At 42.1% G+C, this 19,331-nt stretch overlaps 1 protein-coding gene across 4 annotated transcripts in view; it reads left to right on the forward strand.

Moving 5' to 3' along the window:
• The window catches only part of PLCB4 (phospholipase C beta 4), a 448,565-nt gene that overhangs the window by 406,752 nt on the left and 22,482 nt on the right, over positions 1 to 19,331 (forward strand). For all 4 annotated transcript variants that reach the window (XM_019516221.1, XM_019516223.1, XM_019516224.1 and 1 more), the window contains 3 exons: positions 6,830 to 6,945; positions 12,543 to 12,618; positions 14,946 to 15,121. In XM_019516221.1, coding sequence (XP_019371766.1) covers positions 6,830 to 6,945; positions 12,543 to 12,618; positions 14,946 to 15,121 — 368 coding nt within the window. The remainder of the gene's footprint in view (positions 1 to 6,829; positions 6,946 to 12,542; positions 12,619 to 14,945; positions 15,122 to 19,331) is intronic.

Raw genomic sequence — 19,331 nt, forward strand, 5'->3', positions numbered from 1 at the left:
GGGCTCCTCACAGCAGGGGTGGGGAGGCTACAAGCAGCTCAGGCTCCATGGCAGGTGGCAGAGGCTCGTCCAGGCCCAGAGTGGCTATGGCAGGCAGCTGGGAAGCTGCAGATGGCTGCACTGAGGTCCATGGAGTCTGGAGTGGCTCCTTGCCAGAGGCAGATGCATGAGCACCTTGGAACCAACAGTGGGGCTGTGCTGCCCCTGGCCCCTTTCCCGCTGTCATCCCCAAGGCACATGTGCACTCACCACCAGTAAGGAGCTAGTCCAGGCTCCATGGAGCCCAGTGCAGCCATTTGCTTGGGGATGGCTGTAACATGCCAGTTAATAACTTCCACAGGCTTAACCAGGGGATTAAGCCCATGGAAGCCATTAATTCACACGGTATTAAACAAGGCCTGATTTGGAGCCATCTGGCAATCTATGGGGAGGGGTGGGACAACCAGGCTCCTCAGCCAGTCAGAGGCTGTGGGGGGTGCGGGTGGAAGGAGCACTGTACTTGGACCATGAAAATGGTGCCAGGCCCCAGGTTCTGCCTGTGAAATCTCCAGGCAGTCCCTATGAATTAGGTAGGTTCCTGACTATAATACTAGCTCTAGTGCTAACTTTTGGCTCTGGAATAGAAAGGCAGACCTACCCACAGAAACTGGACTTAAACAGGGGTGAACATTTCTGTTTGTACCTTGTGCATTTAGAGAGCTTCCCATTCCTCTCCTGACATAAGAACAAGCCAATTACTATGCAAGTACATGTGCACTGAAAGACTTGGGTCAAAAGTGGAGGTAAGGGAAGAATTCAATGCTCTTCCTCGTATTTGATTGAATTAGCCTTTCTGATTTTTACTGTTTACATTGTTGAAGGGGACATTAATTCCATCAATACTTGCCTGAAGATAAGAGGAAATATTCAGAAATAAAATTATTCTCCCCAAGCTCTACAGTGGCTAGGTTCTCCAGGTTAGACTTAAGGGCTAGGGACAGACATTACACATAAACCAGTTTAAGTGATCAGAAACTGGTTTAAACCTGTAACAGAACATAATTTCACTGCACATAAACCAGTTTCAAAATGCCTGAAACTGGTTTAAGATAAACCTGGTTGAATGTAGTATCAGACTTAATTGATTTGGGTTAAGCCAGTTTATGCAGTGTCTGTCCCAGACCCCTTCCTGGTTTAACCTAAACCAGAGTCCCCCAACATCCCAGAGGAGAAGGAGATTGAAAGCTCACTGTCATCAACAGATGTATGCACTGCACACACACCCATTTGCCTCAAAGTGCTAGCTGGGGGCTGGCAACACTCCCACCCCTTGAGCAGCAAGGAAAGAAAACCCTGAGTGGTGCAGGCAGGGTGGGGATTTACACCCCTCCCTAATCAGAGTGTCCTACCAGGGCCTGGGCAGGCCCACCCTCAGCTCAGCATTGTGAAAGGGAAGAAAGGGCTGCTCTAGCACCCCCCAGCTTCTAGCCTGAGCCACTATAGGCATGTGCCAGCATTTCCTCAGTCCAGAGAGGGAATGTCTGTTCATTTGCAAATTGGTTCAACCTACGCAGGTTAGACTAGCCTGCAAAGATTGAATCAATTCAGGCTCAGGATTTTTTAATGTCTGTCCCTGTCCAATAAGGACAGAAGTTACACAGAAATCAGCATAAGTGATCAGAAACTGGTTCAAATCCGTAACACAACAGAAGTTCAATGCACGTAAACCACTTTCAAAATGGCTGAAGCCAGCATAAGATAAACGTGGATGGATGTAGTATCAAACTTCACTGATTTAGGTTAAATTGGTTTACTGACCTTCTGTTGCAGACCCCATCCAGATTCAAGTTAACTTATAGTCCTTCATCATCCCAGAATGCTTTGCATCTCCTGGCAGGGTGAGCAGGCTAGCCTTGGTTCTAGCTGTCTGCTGCAACTGAGCAGGGAGGTGTGCTCTATCACCCCCTGGCTTTTGGAATCAAAAGTGAATGTCTGTTCACTTGCTTATTGGTTAAAACTACACATCTTAAACTAACCTGTGAAGATTGAATCACTTCAGCCTCTGGCTTTTTGCCTGTCTGTACTTAGCCAATGAATATAGCATGTGTGGTGTCATGTAATTGACCTGAATCAAAGCTGCAGTGAGCCCAGTAGCAAAGTAGGACAATAAGTTACCTGGGTCTGGTAAAGTATTTTTACTTTCCTTGAAGCACAGTGATTTTATAACATAATTCAGAAAACTCAAAGACATTCAAAACAGTACATTCAAGTAAGTAATGTCTACAGTAGCTTAAGTTAGACAGATAAATGGCAAACAAGAGGAGAAATGAATTTTTAAGACTCAGGTAGAGCTCAAAAAGGCTCAGAAAGAAGGAGATGAAACAGTACAGAGAGTGGAGGAGCATATCATGTGCACAGAGGCATAACTAGAAAGAAGTTACAGAAATAGAACCCTACCACAGTCACAAGTCAGGCATTTTCTGCAAAAAATGGCATTGTTTCTTTCACAAATAACCAGCACCAACAGCAGCAAGGAGCAGCAGACAGCCCAGATTTATCTTAGTCAGCTCTCTTCATTGATCTCGTCCCTCCCTCCAGTTAGCTGAGCCAATATTGTGTAAATGTTTGGGTGGCATAAATCCGTCCCCAGAGCACAGTACTTGATAATTTATTCCTGTCAGCTGCATATATTTGCATGCATGCGAAAATAAATGTTTGTTTTAGAAAATAGCCAGTGATACTCATGTGCCCACCAAGTCAGTGCATCACAGTTGCTTGTCTTTCTGAAGTAGGATTCACTGAACATCACATTTAGGGAACCTAATGTCCTCAGTAGAGATGAGCATGCACAAAAGATTAAAATGAGATTGTAAGGAGGAAATATGTATGTATTTGTTTATGTACTAGATTTATATGCCTCTCCTTTCAAACAAAGGCTCAAGGTGGCACTGAAGAAAATAACTTATAAATCAAGTGAACAAGAAAGCAAAATGGGAGACACAAAAATACTTATAAAAACAAACAGAGTATTAAAATATAGAGCAAACCAGTGTTTGTTAACCAGGGTGACACACAGCATATAGATAAAGTGATGCCTATGTCTACTTCTTTAGAAACTGCTCCTGCTGCTGCCCCCTGGCACCCCTGTGCTGGCTGCTCTCATGCTTTGAGCAATGTGCTCTGTTATGGGCAAATTTGGGGCCACAGAGCTTCACTTTTTAGCCCAGTCCATTCTCCTGTGCTCCCAGAGAGGGCAGGAGGGGTTGCAGGAGCAGGTGGCTCTGATCATTGGTGTACGGGACCCTGGAGGAGCAGTCTCAGTGGTGAGGGCTGCTCTTGGCCTTTTTTGGTACTGACCAGGGCGGGAATAGGACAGATAGTAGAAAGAGTGGGCCATAATGGGGTGAGGTCCTGTCTCTGCTTCCCTCACCTAGCAGTCCTTAGATGAATGATTCTCAATCTTTTTAACCTCAAAGCAACCCTACATAACTTTTATGGATTTAGATTCTAACTCAGTGATTCTCAATCCAGGGTGCTGCTAAATTCAGGAAAGTTACAGAGAGGTATACCTTTAGGCTAAAAAGGTTGAGAACCACTGCTCTAAATAATATCTCATCTTAGTGTTAAGATGCTAAATGGATGCTTGGATAAGAAAGTTTTACAGCACTTCCAGAAGATGTCCAGGCTCAAGCTGGGGTGGACTTCCAACAGGGAGGGAGTTCCAGAGCTGAGAGGTGACTACCAAGAATGACCTCTCAAGTGTCTTTGCGTAACAAACTTAGTGCTTTGATGGTACTTGCAGATTGCTCTTGGCTGACCTTAGGGATTGCAATGGTGTGTAAAGGAAAAGATAGTTTCTTAAATGCATAGGGCCAGACCATTTAGGGCCTTCGAGTTCAAAACCAGCACCAAATTGTTCTGTGAAAGCTATTGGGAGCCAGTGCAGACTCTGGAGCACAAGTGTTATGGGCTGCTGGCCACCTACCCCCTTTAAAGGGTGTATCACCATCTTCTACACCAGCTGCAACTTCCAGATGGTCATTGAGGACAGCCCCACATAGAGCATATTGCAGAAGTTCTATGTGGTACTTGGGTAAAACAGGTATTTTAGCTCTTAATAGTGTCTTCTTTACCCATTTATGCAGAATTACTAAATGAGTGTACAGATAGCAAATAATTCCAAATAATTAGGCATCATTTTTATATTGAGAATTATACTGTTTTGTTTACCCCAGGGAGAGAATATAGCATTAGTAATCAGGCCACCTGTATCGACTTACCAGTGTTGTCAGACTGCATCATTCTTTTCAGTGTCTGTAGTTTCTTTTCTTTTGCTATAGATCCCCTGCTGAAGCTGATGTTTATGGTGTTGATGAAGTCCATTTTATTCCCTTTAATGTTCATTAAAACAAAGAGCTTGATGCCTAGTTCAGAGTGCAGAAGCCATATTTGTTTTTCCCCAAGGGCTGTGGATAGCAGATGTTGGAATTCTGATGTTAAAAACACTGAAGCATTTGTACTAGCCTTTTATTAAAGTGGCTGTAAAATTCTTTAATTAGTATTTTTTTAAAGACTTAATTATGTTGAGGCAATTTCTGGGGTATATATATGAAATAGCAACGAGTTACCAAAGAGGAGAGAGCAGTAGTTTACATTTAGAATGACATATTATAAAACAAACTTAAGGGGAGAAAGTTTCTGGTGACTTTTAAATTTAAAAATGTAGTCTAGTTGTATCACCCTGAACCAAGGCCTTTTGTCAAGACTTGAAAAAAATCTATGGTTCTTGTATGTTAATAAATAATGCAAAGTAGCAAAACCCAATCTCTATTGTAATGTATGCTATAGCATCACTGATAGCCAGATATTTGCAGAGGTATGGGAAGTTTTCATAATGAAGGGGATATGAAGGGGCTTCCATGTGAGGAAAAACTGAAGAGCCTAGGTCTATTCAGTTTTGAAAAGAGATGCCCGAGAGGGGACATGAAATGTTTACAAAATCATAAACAATGAAGAGAAAGTAAATAGGGATTTGTTATTTACTCTCTCTCACAATACAAGAACTAGGCATCATAAAATTAAACTAGTAGGTAGTAAATTTAAAACTAACAAAAAAGTTATTTTTCACACAGCATGTGTGAAAATGTTATTTGTGACGTGTGACATTGTGACATTGTGACAAATGTTATGTGTGAAAAAAGTTATTTTTCACACAGCATGTAATTCAAATGTAGACCTTGTTGCTACAGGATGTTGTGGAGGCTGACAGTTAAGCTCAGTGGTGCTCGGAGCCAATCCTTGGGCTGGATTGAGCCCCTCAAGCCAGAGTTGAGCCCTGGGAGCCTGGCGCTGCCCCTTCCTGACCCCACCAGACCAGGATTGGGCCCTGGGGGCCTGGCGCTGCCCCCACATACTGGGATTGGGCCTTGGGGCCCAGCCCTGCTGCATCCTGACCCTGCATACTGGGATCAGGTGCCTTATCCAGTACACAGAGCCCAGGGCTCCTCAAGGATCTGGGAATTTGGTATCAGGGAAGTAGTGCTCCCCCATTAACACATTTCTGGATTCATGGGAAGCCCTGTGGGCTGGATAACAGTGCCATAGGTCAGATATGGGTCACAAGCTGGGGTTTGAGCTTCCCTGATTTAGCCAGATTGAAAAAGGGATTAGAGAAATTCTTGGAGGAAAGGTGCATCGGTAGCTGTTGAGCATGAGAGATGGGGACACAGACTCCAAATTGCAGCTTCCTAGACCCTAAATTCTGGAGGCTGCAAGTGAGAGAAGAACAGGGGGAAAAACCCCTGGTCTTACCCTGTTCACTGTCCCTTTCAGAATCTACTCTGCCCCTGCATGATGCAGGACACCGGTCAAGATAGACCTACATGCTGACCCAGGAAATGGCAGTTCTTATATGCTCTTAACGAGGATTAATATTAACTCAGTTTGAGGACGAGGCACAGCTGAGAGACAGAAGAAGTGAGGCGTATTACATCTGAAACAAGGAGTATTTAAAAGAGAAAGATCTGTTTTTATAGTGGGTCTTTATATAATGTGTATTCAGGATTCCCATTTTCTCTCCTCCTTCATTGTGGGGAATCTTCTTTCCCACCAGCCCAGCATAAATTAGAAATAACGCCACTGAAGTCAGTGGAATTATATAGCTGTTATAGAAATCAGAATCTGGCTCTTTTATGCCTACCTTGTGCCTATGGGAGGCCAAGAAGAAAAAGGCCAGTATTCCTTGGTAGCAATCTAAGTATGCATTTGCAAGTCTTAATCACCTAACTTATTGCCATTTACATGAAAAGCAATTTTCAGCATGATGAATATAATAATATACCAAACATCATTAAGCTTATGGGCCAGATCCTCAGTCTGTGTACATTTCTGTTGACTTAGTTTCTTTATTGACTTTGAGCTACTCAGTTTACACAAGCTGAAAATCCAACAGTATATTCAGAATGGGTTATTTCCCAGTATGCATGCTGTTTTGGGATCCAGTGACTTCTAGAAAATTTGTGTATCTGATCTGAGTTTATAAAACCAATTTCTACATTGCACTTAAATATCTTAAAAACTATAGGTATGCAGATATTATCAGTTGGGTTTGTTTCAGAGTTCCTTTGTTTTATAGTCACCATATACCATATTTTCAGTATCCTGGGACTTAACAACAACAGAATAAATGGTTTAGCATTTAGCTGGACCCATTAGTCCTAGGTCGCAAAAAAAATTAAATCCAGAGTAACTAACTGCCAGAGATTCTTGTTCATAAATTGATATAGATTGTTAGAAAACTGAAAACATTCAAAGTCCAGCAACCTAATTGTAAGGTCCTACTGTTTTCCAGGAGCACAGCGCTATGCAGAAGTTGCACTGCACACAAATTGACAAAATAGTGGCACAGTATGATAAAGAAAAGTTATCTTACGAGAAAATGTTAGAGAAGGCAATCAAGAAGAAGGGGTAAGATATCATTTTTAAAATATTTTATGAGAATCAAATAGGTTTTATGCTTTTAATATCTGAAACAACATATTCATGAGAAAGTCATTTACATTTTAAATTGCTGTAGCACAGCCTTGTACTCCTTGGTCAATATAAATTTAATTTGCATGGGTACTCTAGGATTGAACACTAAATGCTGTACATGCTTTGGTTTATTGAATCCTTCTGTTTTCTGAGCATGTGACATATAGAAACAAATTCATTGCATCAGGTTGTCATTTTGCTTTCATCTGATCCTGCTCCCACTGAGATCAAGGGGAGTTTCATCATTGGTTTTAATGAGAGCGGGCTCAGGTCCTCCATGATTCTGACAATCCAAACTCAGAAACTGTGGTCTTATAAAAGCATGCTTTGTAAATCTTGACATGTGTAGAATGGAATTCTAACCAAATAGCAGCTTCTGCTTTATTGTCACCCAGAAGAAGTTACCTTTTGATATTGGAACTATAAATATGCTTTCAGATCCTCAGCTGGTATAAATTGTTATAGCTCCTTTGACTGCACTGAACCGATCTCAGTTTCAGCTAGCTGAGGCTCTGGCCCATTATCTATATGCTACACACAAGTTAGTGGTTATTCATGGTCGCAGTTAACAAATGCTTATTTTTTAACAACTTGTCTTCTGTTTTGCCCCTCTTGCCCCAACAGTGCATTTGAGTTTATATTTAAACTTAAAGGGAAAATGTACTTAAGCGCCTGCATTTAACCTGTGAACTTCTAGAAGCAGTAAGGAGTTTTCTTAGTAGAAAGTGCAATTATGCAAGCAGATAGCGTTGCAAAGTACAAAGATATCCCTAACCCTGGAATTATTTTACTCTTAACTTCCAACTAGTTTAATAAAATTAAATAATTGATGCTAGAAGTTTTGTAACAGAGCTATGTGGTGGGTCTCCTATACATGTGCAGGGAGGCTGCTGCAACACTCTGCAATTACAGCACATTGGATCAGACTCAGTTAATCAAGTCTGCTGGAGCATGGTAATTACTGTGATCCAGTAAACTCCAGCATCACATGTATCAGTGTCCCCACCCTGAAAAATGGCGTTGGGCACTTAAAAATAAAGCTCGTTCAACAAGCTTTGGTTCAAAGTACCCTGCTGCCATTTTTCAGTGTGGGGGCGGTGATGCATGTGACACTCCAGGCGTTTTAAATAGCACGATTCTTGGAGCTGCACTAATTAAAGCACCCCTCCCCCCTGCCTCCCAGAGCACGTCTGTAAACACCTGCTGGGTCCAGTCCATGATGGAATTATTTAGTATATTCAACTCAAGTACCTTTTTGGCAGTGGATTCTTTCATAAATACTGTGTGTGTTGTATTTCATCTATTTTTTAGTTAATAGTATTTTTAAATAATTACACGTAACCAAACTGATGCGTACTATATGCACACTAAAACAGAAGGCAGGGCAGGATGGCACCTTAGAAACTAGCTGGCTCAAAGAAGCATAAGCTTTCATAGGCAACAGCCTATTTCATAAGATGCTAGGCAGGTTCACAGTATCTGATAAAGTAAGCTGTGACGTGTGAAAGCTTATGCCTTGCTTCAAGCTATCACAGTTAACTACCTCTCACAGAAAATAACAACAGTATCTGAAGCAACTGACATAATCAAAACAGAGGAGAACTCTTGTTATGAAAAGGCAACATGAAGTATCACAGAATATAGTTCATACAGAATATGAAAATAATAGTTACCCCCTAACTGCCAATGGATAAGTGTTCTTATCCTGTATATATTACACACACACACTTTCACTCAAACTGTAGAATAGCCATCAGGTGATTGATAGCTTTGGGGCCTATAAGATGTGCTATAGAGTCAGGCTGGTCAAAATGTAAATTAATTCTTTTTGCCAGATGCTCTTTTAATTACACATGTAAGATCTGTCTGTCTGTTTGTCTATCTAGCTATAAGAGAATTTACAGATTAAAAACTTAGATACATTTTCCCAGCATGTGTGTATATGTACACTGAAATTGATATGTATGATTTGTATATGATATGTGTGTGTGTGTGTGTTTGTGTGTATGCATATGCCATATTTTTCTCACAGACCACATGCCCCCAAATAAATAATGTACCTTATTTTTTGGAAGGAAGAATGAAGAAAAAAAATACTCCAGCATTATGGTTACATAAAGCAGGTGCAGAGCCTATTTTTTAGTGCATTCGCCCTCTCTTTTCTGCTCAAACAAAAGCTGCAGCTTTAGCTGGGCTGAAGACTGGTCTCCCTGAGTAAGCCTATGAATTTGAAAAGAACTAAAAACAGTTCATAGGGCTGTTCAAAAACAAGAGACAGACCAGGAGTAGCTAGTAGACAGACAAATTGTCAGAAGAGAGGTTAGCTTGATTAGTGGAACATCAATACCATTAAAAAAAAGAGATGGTTGTTAACACATTGAGTGAAAAACCATGAGCCATTAAGCCAATTGACTCCAAGCTGCCTGAATAGAAAGGCTACTGCTACTGCCTGATGGAGAAGGAATCAAAGTAGGATGCTTCTATTCCAGGCAGCAAATCAGTCTCCCCACTTAAGACATGCACCCCAATTTTGGGGTGCTGATTTCTGGGAAAAAGGTATGCATGCTTTGTGAATAAATATGGTATATATACACACTGGGTGTGTCTACATGTGCATTTACACCAACTTAAATTTACTGCACAGTGGGTTACTGCGCAATAAGTGGAAGTAGGCCAGTGTCAGCACACGCAGGCATTAAGGTGCATTAACACTGTGTGTATACAGACTTGGAACTAAAGTAAGTCCCAAGTCAGTCCACATACAGTGTTACTGCACAGTAAGACATCTACACATGCGTTACTGTGCAGTAACTAATCGGGCATAAATATGATACCTGCATGACGCAAGTATCAAATTTATGCTCAAGTCCACATAAATCATCATATTTACTGCTCAGTATGGGTGTGCATGTGTAGACATGCACCTATACTGCAATCATTTTGGTTACTGTGCAGTAAATGTGCATGTGTAGATGCACCCACTGAAATTGCAATTTCAGAGGGTATCCTTTGCATTTGTACCAGACAGGACCAGATTCCAAAAGGGGGAGATTCTGGATTACCCATATTCAGCAAGTTACTTAAGCCCATGTTTAAATTGATCCTGCTCCACAGTACATTTAAGAATATGCTCCAGATCTGGCATATTGGATGAGACTTAAATATGTGCCTATCTTTATGAATGCACCTAAGTGCTTTGCTGACTAGGGAGAGAGTTACTGAATAAGCAGTGCACTTCCCAAGATAAATTAAAAAACTAAAATTAAGTAGTTGGGATTGAAATTTGCAGGATACTTCATCATAGAAGGTCTTTTTGGTAGATAGACCAGAAATGATCTTATTTCTGGTTTTGTTGTGCAGCTTTTTATTTTGGGTATCTCCCACATGACCTGTCAAACATGTCAGCTACATAATTTTGAGCAAAATAAAATTTTTAATTACAGTACACATTAATGCACTGACAGATGGACAAAGTATCGCTCCCTGTGCACTCAAGTAAGTTGTTCTGATGTACAATACAAATGCTGCACATGCGTATAATTCTCACTGAGACACCAGGGAGTTTATTATGCTCCAGTTCCCCCTCTGAAATCTGGCTGAAGGGTAACCAAGAATGATTCTGATTTTGGAGATGTCTGATATCTGTATTGTAGCATGTGTATGCTCCCAGTTGTAGCATGAGGTGGAGCTGTTGCCAGGGAACTCATTCACAGTTGGAACTTCCAGCTTAAAACCTTATATACATTTTGCCAGGATATTCATACCTGACTCTAGTTATGCTCAAGCAACTTTGGGTTTCCTTCACCCCAGATTGGATGGTACATCGAATAAAACAGGAATAAACGTTTGGTACCAGTTTGGGGAAATTGTCCTGATTGGTTGAGGGGGAGGGGGTTATGCAGGCTGCATTTTGAGATAAAATGTGTTGGATTCCCTTAAGTGAAGATCATATTCATAAAACACAGCAGGCTATGTTACAGCCAGACTATGATTTCAGTTACACCCATCTAAAACCAAAATAACCAGTGTGGTCAAGGTAGTATGTCTAACTGGGACTGATGTACTGTGTTTGGAATCTACCTTTGTAATACTGTTTGAAATGTCAAACTGGTGGCAGAAATCTCTGCACAATCTTCCTTGCTGTGATGGGAAAATCAGCGATTGGTCCTCGCAGTGACCCACAAGGAACACAAAGCACAGTACATTACTGGTATTTTGAAAAAGAACTTTACTGATAACATTTAATGAGAAAGCATTCTGTTGATTTCCATAAGTTAGAAGTATTTAAACTGGTTATAGTTTTCTAAAACTCCATTTCCAAGAGTGTGATGTAGTTTAATATCACTGCAGTCAAGCAATAAACAGTTTTATTGGGGCACATTATCAATGGGAGCAAATAAATTTAATTCCACTGAACTCAGTGCTGTTATATTGATTTAATACTGGTAGAGGATTGGGTTCAGAGTCTATTGTCTTAAAGAGGCTGTGGGAGAAGTAAAATAAAACTCTGCTACATTAAAATACTGATTGGTTACAATGCCAACCTAAAAAGGCAGGCAAGTGTGGTATGTGAGTTTGCATATTGTTTTAACAGTCTTTCACAGAACGGGGGAGGGACACAACAGGGGGTTAAGGATGACTTGTCAACATTTGAGAATTTGCTGACTCTTGTCAGAGTTTTAACTGTATGCTGCTACCCTTCCATATGTAAAATCCCAGCAGTGACCTTTTGTGAAGGAAATTGCGGAGTAAGGTAGCTTTGCAGCCACTCACATCCAGCTTATGGGCTTGAATGGTGGCTGGTGGTCTTTCAGTCTCCCAGTGCAAGTTGGATAAATCTAGAACCTACCTAGAAGTCTCTGAACTTTAATTGGGGGCTCACATGGGTACAGAGGTTCAACCATGTGCATCCCTTTGCAGAATTGAGGCCTATGGGAGAATTTGCTATTAAGACCTGAACAATGCTCTTAATAGCTATAATTTGCAGCAGACAGTGTCTCCTGGCAAATGTGGGATGGTGCAGATCTTCCTTCATGGCACACAAGTGCATGAAGAACTATTTTTTATGGACACGTTGCTTTGATTTCCCTGCAGAAAAGTACTTGTTATACGAACCTTTTAGAGATGCACAAATCCGCTTAGAAACAAACAACTGTCTCCCTTTTTTTTAACAAGAAAATAGCAAAAATGAGTTCTGCAAGTTTTTCTTGACTAAAGATCATTTTAGTTGTTAGGTATTTCTAAATCCCTCAAAAAAAAAAAAGAAGACAACAGCATAAAAATGGAGCTGCTGACATATCCTCAGCAACAGAAGAATTTCAGGATCCATCTAGAAATATCTGTGAAGTGTTTAAATTGAATGATCATTAATCCAACAATATTTTGTCAGTTGTGAATAACTTGCTAGAATAAATAATTTAATTCCAATATGCTACAGTACTGCATACTTGATTAACATATTAATTAGTGAAAACTGACTGGAAGGAAAGATACTTAATTTGTGGCACACATTTACAATTTTGCTTTTTTAGAGGCAATAATTGTCTTGAATTGAAGAAAGAAACCGAAATTAAAATTCAGACGTTAACGTCAGATCACAAATCTAAGGTAAGAAAATGTGTCAGTTTTAACGCACATGACATCTGAAAGAGTTCTTTTGAGACCTAAATTGGAGTTTATTCTTTCGGGAAGCATATGACTGTTTTTCTTCAATAATGATATATAAATGAGAATAGGATTAATAGCCTGTCTCAAAGATTTGGGGTATTTTTGCTTAAAAATTCATTTTCTGACCTTTTAAGAATTTAAGAAAATATTCCCTGCATCATAAATCAAGCGTTATTTGTAGCAGTTTCACTTACAGGAGGGGAAAATGTGCTGTATAATCAGGATGTGAACTTCATCCCCAGAATATGAATGTTAATGAAATTAGCTAACTTTTCTGTTTTACCTTAAGGTTATCTCACTTTTACACTCACCAGACATTTGTCTCTCTCTTTGCACTCGCTGGCCCTTTCCTAGGAAGGGAGGAACTCCTTGTGTTGGGTCTGGTACTCCCCTAGAGTGAATCATTTGCTTTGTCCAAAATGTTTTTCTCCAGATAACAGCATCCAAGATCCAGTTGTTTGAAATCAGTTGTTCTTAGGGGGTTGCTCCCTCCACAGATGTAAAACCTTGTCAGCCTGCTTGTTGCCACCAGAACTTTTTTGAGTTTCCAGATATTTGTTCTTTAGGTTTTTTAAAAAAAAACTAACCTTCTCTCAGCACCTTGTTCTACTGCGTCATGCTCTTCTTTTGGAAGGATTTTTCTGGTGTCACCTGAACTGCCTGAGGCTTGTGGCAGATGTCAGTGTTGGAGGGGTAGCACGTATACTGGAGGACAAATCCAAGTGCAAAAGCACCTGGTGAGATTAGAGTACAAAAGATTACACAGGAGGTAGAATTTTCCAAAAAGACCAGTATTTGTCTGACTCTGCTCCCACTAAAATCCAGGGTAAAATTTCTAGTGGATACCACGAGCCAGCTTAAATCTATGCTGAGTGCTTTTGAAAATTGCATCTGAAAAGGGTGGCTGCCTCATAGTTACTTTTATTTGTGCACCTGATCATATTCCTGCTAAGACCTATTCTCAGTGTATTTTGGTGCTGAAGTAAGTGTTTTAGCTGAAGAAAGCCAAATTCCGTGTTGCTCTGTCTGTTTCTGCAACACCAAATCATGCCCATGTTCATACAGGACATATGTTTAATTATAATGAAATGTGTGCCCAATTTTTAGGTAGATTATCTACAGCCCAAGCTTGAAATTGACAGGAGGCCTTTTTGTCGTCACCTAGGAATCCAGTTCCTGACACACAATGCTTCCATTGTTTACTTGGACCTTTGATGTAGACTCCAAACATGAGTTATCATTCAACATGCTCTGGTCCTTAGAAGGTCTCTCTCATATTCAGAGTCCTGCTCTTCTTTCACCCTTTGTAAAGAGCCTGTTTAACTAATTGCATCCTGCTATAGATCACCTACTTAAAATCAAAGTCTCAATTATGTGCTTTAGGATGACAATCTTGTTTTGAGAGACAGGATTAACTTCCGTAGAAGATTACCCAAAAGCTATTAGTTTCCATAGTAGCACCTGAAAAAAATGGCTATCTGAAAATGGATGGGATTTTTTGTAAGGCACTCTGTATGTACCATTAATGGAAAAGCAGGGTAGTTTGTCAAAAGAGCATAGATAATTATTAAGTGATAATAAAATAAATCTTTCTATTAGCTTCTTGTCTAAATCATTGAATGCAGTATACTATTATAATGATAACTCTGGTGATTTAGACTTCTTCACATTGTCTCTTGGGAACTTTCTAAAACTTTAATCTCATTATTCTTGTGAATCTTGTGAACTAAGCAAGAAAAAAATACTTGTCAGATTCTGTGCTGACTTAATGAGCATAAGATAAAGATAGACATAGCCTATCCACCAATTCAGGATGTATTAAATATAGGATTTCTTTGTAAACTGGCTGTGTATATCAGACTCCCTCCACAAACTCTAAGCTAGTATTTAAGCCCTTAGAGCTTTTCTACATCCCTAATTCTTTGTGATGTTTATAATATATTATGGCAGCCAGGAAAGCATGGCCAATTAGTAAATCATATGTTAAAGGAGGTTTCGTAGTACAAATGCAAGCATAAATCAGTTGTTTTAGACAGCTGACTTTGTGTACTGCAGAGGGTTTGTTTTACTGTTTCACATCCGGTTTATATAGTACACCATAGTTACCTCAGCGGTTTCATGTCAATTTAGTTTTATGTCATTTTACTTAGCATAGCTTGGTTGATTTTTGTAATTAACTTTAAAATGCCTTCACCCATATTAATGTTTAAACTTGTGCCATAGTTGTGAGAAACACTAACAAAATAGTCCTTGTTCCATCTCTACAGGTAAAAGAAATTGTGGCACAACAAACTAAAGAGTGGTCAGAAATGATCAACACGCACAGTGCCGAAGAGCAGGAAATTCGTGATTTACATTTGAACCAGCAGTGTGAGCTACTGAAAAAACTGCTGGTGAATGCTCATGAGCAACAAACCCAGCAGCTAAAGCTATCTCATGACAGGTAAGAAGTTCACTACCACCAGTGCAGCACTTTTGCATGGATGACAGGGTTATTTTTGTAGCAAAGCAAGTTATCAAGTGAGGGATTTAGAGATAAATGGGTAGATCCCTCATGTGATGTAAATTATCATATGTTCATTGAATGCAAAGGAGCTGTGATAATTTACTGCCAAGGATCTGCCCTTCCATGCATGTTAGCCAAGGCAACCGAACACAAGGACCCACACCTGAGACAACAAACTTCCATTGTTACTAGGCCTGTGCAAAGCAGCAAGTATTCAATTTGGATTTGACAGATTTGGAGGGACAGTGATTCAATTTGGTGATTTGAGTCACTGTCCTGATTCGATTCGGCTGAATCAGATTTGGAGATTCAGCAGTGATTCAGAGATTTGGCCATAGGCTATAATGGGGAATCACTAAAATACCTATAACTGTCATTTCTTTGCTGATTCAGATGAAAACAGCTAAAGCTATGGTAGCCCCTTCTGAGGGCATGAAGTCTGCCAAGTTTCAAGGAGATAGGTGCAGGGGTTTCTGTGAAAGTGCCCCTCAAACTGTTGAAATCAAAACTCCATATCACTTGTGTGCGTTAAGGGATGTACGCTGTAGCCGTGTTAGTCTAAGGATATAGGCAGACAAGGTTCTTTGGGTCAATATGATATCTTTTATTAGACCAACTGAATAGTTGGAGAAATGTGTCTTATCAAGCTTTCAGGTTTAAAAACCCTTCATCAGGCTGAGGAAGCATCTGCAGTTGATGTGTGCGCTCTTCCTGGATGAAAAGAATAATAAAGAAGCCAGAGGCTAGTATGTAGGCAAGAAAGCCAGTAAGTGAAAATGTAAATTGAGGAATCGGGGTGAGAGACAGGCTGGGTGGGGGGAGGGGAAAGGGGGATGTAGCAGATAAAAATGAAGAGGTACCTGGAGAGACAGATGGCAGGCAGGTTATAGTGTGTCAGAAATCCAATGCCTATATTGAGTCCATGAGTTTTTGTATCTAGGAGGTTGATGAAGTGAAGTTCATAAGCTTATCTGTGAAAATTGTTTTGTAAATTCAAACAAGCACCAAACCTTGCTAACTTCATCACCAGAAGCAAACTTCCTACAGCCCAAAATGTGAATCCAGACCATGCCATGACAAGAAATGCAAAACCTACCAACATATCTCCAGTATCCCCACAATTACTACATCCCACAATAGAGCCATCATCATTCCTGGATCTTACAGCTGCACCTCCAGAAATGTTATATATCTCATCCAGTGCACCAAATACCCTGTTGGAAAATACGTAGGAGACCACACAACAACTGTGCACCAGAATGAATGCACACTGGACGTCTATTAAGGACAAGAATACCCAATTACCAGTGCAGGCACATTTTTCACATGAAAACCACACCCTCTGAAATCTCTCAGTTCTGATCCTCAAAGGGAATTTACAAAACACCTTTTGTAGACAAGCCTACAAACTTCACTTCATATATCTACTGGATATAAAAAATCATGGACTCAATATAGACATTTCATTTATGACACACTATAACCTACCTAACATCTCCAGGTACCTCTCTACTTCTAGCTGTTACATCCCCCTTTTTTCTCCCCACCCCCACCAGCCTGTCTCTCACCCCCTGATGCCTCAATTTACATTTTTCACTAACTGGCTTTCTTCCCAGCAGCCCAGCCTCTGGCTTCTTTACTATTCATTCCATCCAGGAAGAGCACACACACCAACTGCAGATGCTTCCTCAGACTGATGAAGGGTTTTTAAACCCAAAAGCTTGCTAAGATATATTTCTCCAACTATTCAGTTGATCTAATAAAAGGTATCGGATTGACCCAAAGAACCTTGTCTGCCTTGTGCATGTTAAGGCAGAGCAGGATGAATGCAGCAGGGATGTTAGCCTGTAACAGAGGACATTCCCAGTGCCGGTTAGAACTCAGCCCGCCCACCTGTTTCTGGGCCAGCCACCCAGCCCTCTTTTCCTGCCACACCTTGATGGAAAACTGATTAAGATGTTACCCAGGCAGGAAGCTGCCCATTTAGGGCCCTGATGTCTAGGAGTGACATCCATTCTGCAGCTCTGTACCTGCCCTACACTGCAGCCTATGCCTCGCAGATTGCATCCTTCACCCTGTCCAGCTGTGGTCCCCTCCCTGGGACCTTTGGCTCCCCCTGAACACCTTCTTGCTTGGAACACTGGTCGGTGGACAGGACAGGTGTTCCCAGGCAACCATGGCCAGATCCTGCCACACCTGGCTGTGGGTTGCCCAATAGGCCAGGGGGTCACAGTGTAGTGGCTCCACGTTCTTGGCGAGATAGGTAGCCACCAAGACCTCCATGCTACCAGCCAGATGGTGGGGTCTGCTGCCTCTGAACCCCAACATTGAAACCATGCCCTTGGCCCACATTGCCAATGGCTATGGTGGAGGAGATTGGCTGGTGCTTGGAGTGCTGGCACAGGAAAGTGGATCCCCCTCTTCCACATTCCCCTGCCTCTGCCTCCCTGACTCTGTTCACCAGCACCTCCATCCAGTAATCAAGGGTTTTGCTGCTGCAGATGCTCCCCTTCACCCTTGGGTCACACATGCCCACCAGCACGTGCACCATACTGGACCGCAACAGATCCAGCCATTTCTTGGTGCCCTCCTTCAGCTGCTTATGGGGGTCGCCTGGTTATGGTGGGCATCGCCTACACTGAGAATCTTGGTGGCCTCAAGGAATGGCTTGAGGACCACCAAGATCTGGGAGATGGTATCCCACTCAACTCTGTTAAGAGGGACATTGATCCCGATCTCCCTGACCAAGGCCATCTCATGCATGGTCTTCTGTTGCTCAACCAACTTTTCGAGCATCAGGTATGTGGAGTTCCACTGAGTCTCCACATCCTGCATAATTTTGTGCTGCGGGATGCTCAGCTCTGCTTGCTTGTCCAACAGCATCTTGCCCCCCTTGATGTTCCGGTGGAAGTAGCCCACCACCTTGCTGCATTTCAAAATGAGCTGGCTTGTAGTGGTAGTGACAGCACCACACTGGGAGCCCTGTTCCCCTCCAAGGCATCCCTGACTATGAGGTAGAACTTGTGTGCCATACAGCAGATGCCAACAAAGTTGGCATCACACACTGCCTTCACCATATTGGCCCTGTTGTCAGTAACCATGAACCCCTAGGTGAGCTGACCCTGCACAGCGAGCCACTCCTGCACCATGTGATTCATGGCCACTGTGATCTCCTTTGCTGTGTGTGACCATCCATCACCTCTGCTTGAAGGAGAGCCCATTGATGCCCTGACTGATCGCAACAGTGCCCTGTGAGAGAGAGGTAGGCATGATCTCCACCCAGGCTGCTCCAGATGTCTGAGGTGAAGTGCAAGGCTACCTGCAGCCCTGCCTTCTGCAGCTCCTCAAGTACTTCCTGCATGCCTCATACAGAGAGAGCACCACCGTTCTGCTAAAGGTGGTGCATGAGGGCACTTGGTAGGATGGGGCCATGAGCGCTATGAGCCACCTGAACCCTGAACACTCAACACAGGAGAAGGGCTGGCCAACCAGAGCAAGCATCTCCCCAATGCTCTGGGTGACCTCACATGCCTTGGGAACATACCCTGCTTTGCCTCCGCCTTCTCCCCACTGGTTCAGGGTGACCTGCTTCTGCTTCTTGGGGATGGGGGCTTTGGAGCAAGAGGGGGACTTCTTTTTGAGCACACTCCCACTGGTGCAAGGCTGAGGAGGAGCAAGGACAAGGGGGTAGTGTCTCCTGAAATGTAGCAGCATCATTGTGGTGGTGACATGTTTCTCATCCTTGCCCCAGCTGGTCTGCTTTCTCCTCCTCACCAAGCAAAGACACAACAACAGGAGGAGCTGAGCCACCTGCCCCCACAACATCCTCCCAAGTGCCTTTCAGAAGAGACCTGCCTTTAGGGAAACATTGAGGGGTGCGGAGCACAAATTCAGATTCCCCCTCCTTCCCCAGAATTTCCTTTGCTATAGCACTTAGCTCCGCTGCTTCCAGATCCAGCTCCTCTTTTGGCACTGGAAGGGTCATGCTGGGAACTGAAATTGGGGTGGAGACTGTCATGCTGGTGCTGATGGTTATTACTGGTGTTAGTGAAGGTGGTGCAGGTGCAGACACTGCTCTCACCTCCTTGCTCCCACTAGCAGCAGATGACTCATTGCTGCTAGGAAAGAAGGTGTGTCTATGTTTGGG

This window comes from Gavialis gangeticus, unplaced genomic scaffold (assembly GCF_001723915.1).
Source record: "Gavialis gangeticus isolate Ggan-Ray unplaced genomic scaffold, GavGan_comp1, whole genome shotgun sequence".
In the NCBI taxonomy this organism is placed as follows: Eukaryota; Metazoa; Chordata; order Crocodylia; family Gavialidae; genus Gavialis; species Gavialis gangeticus.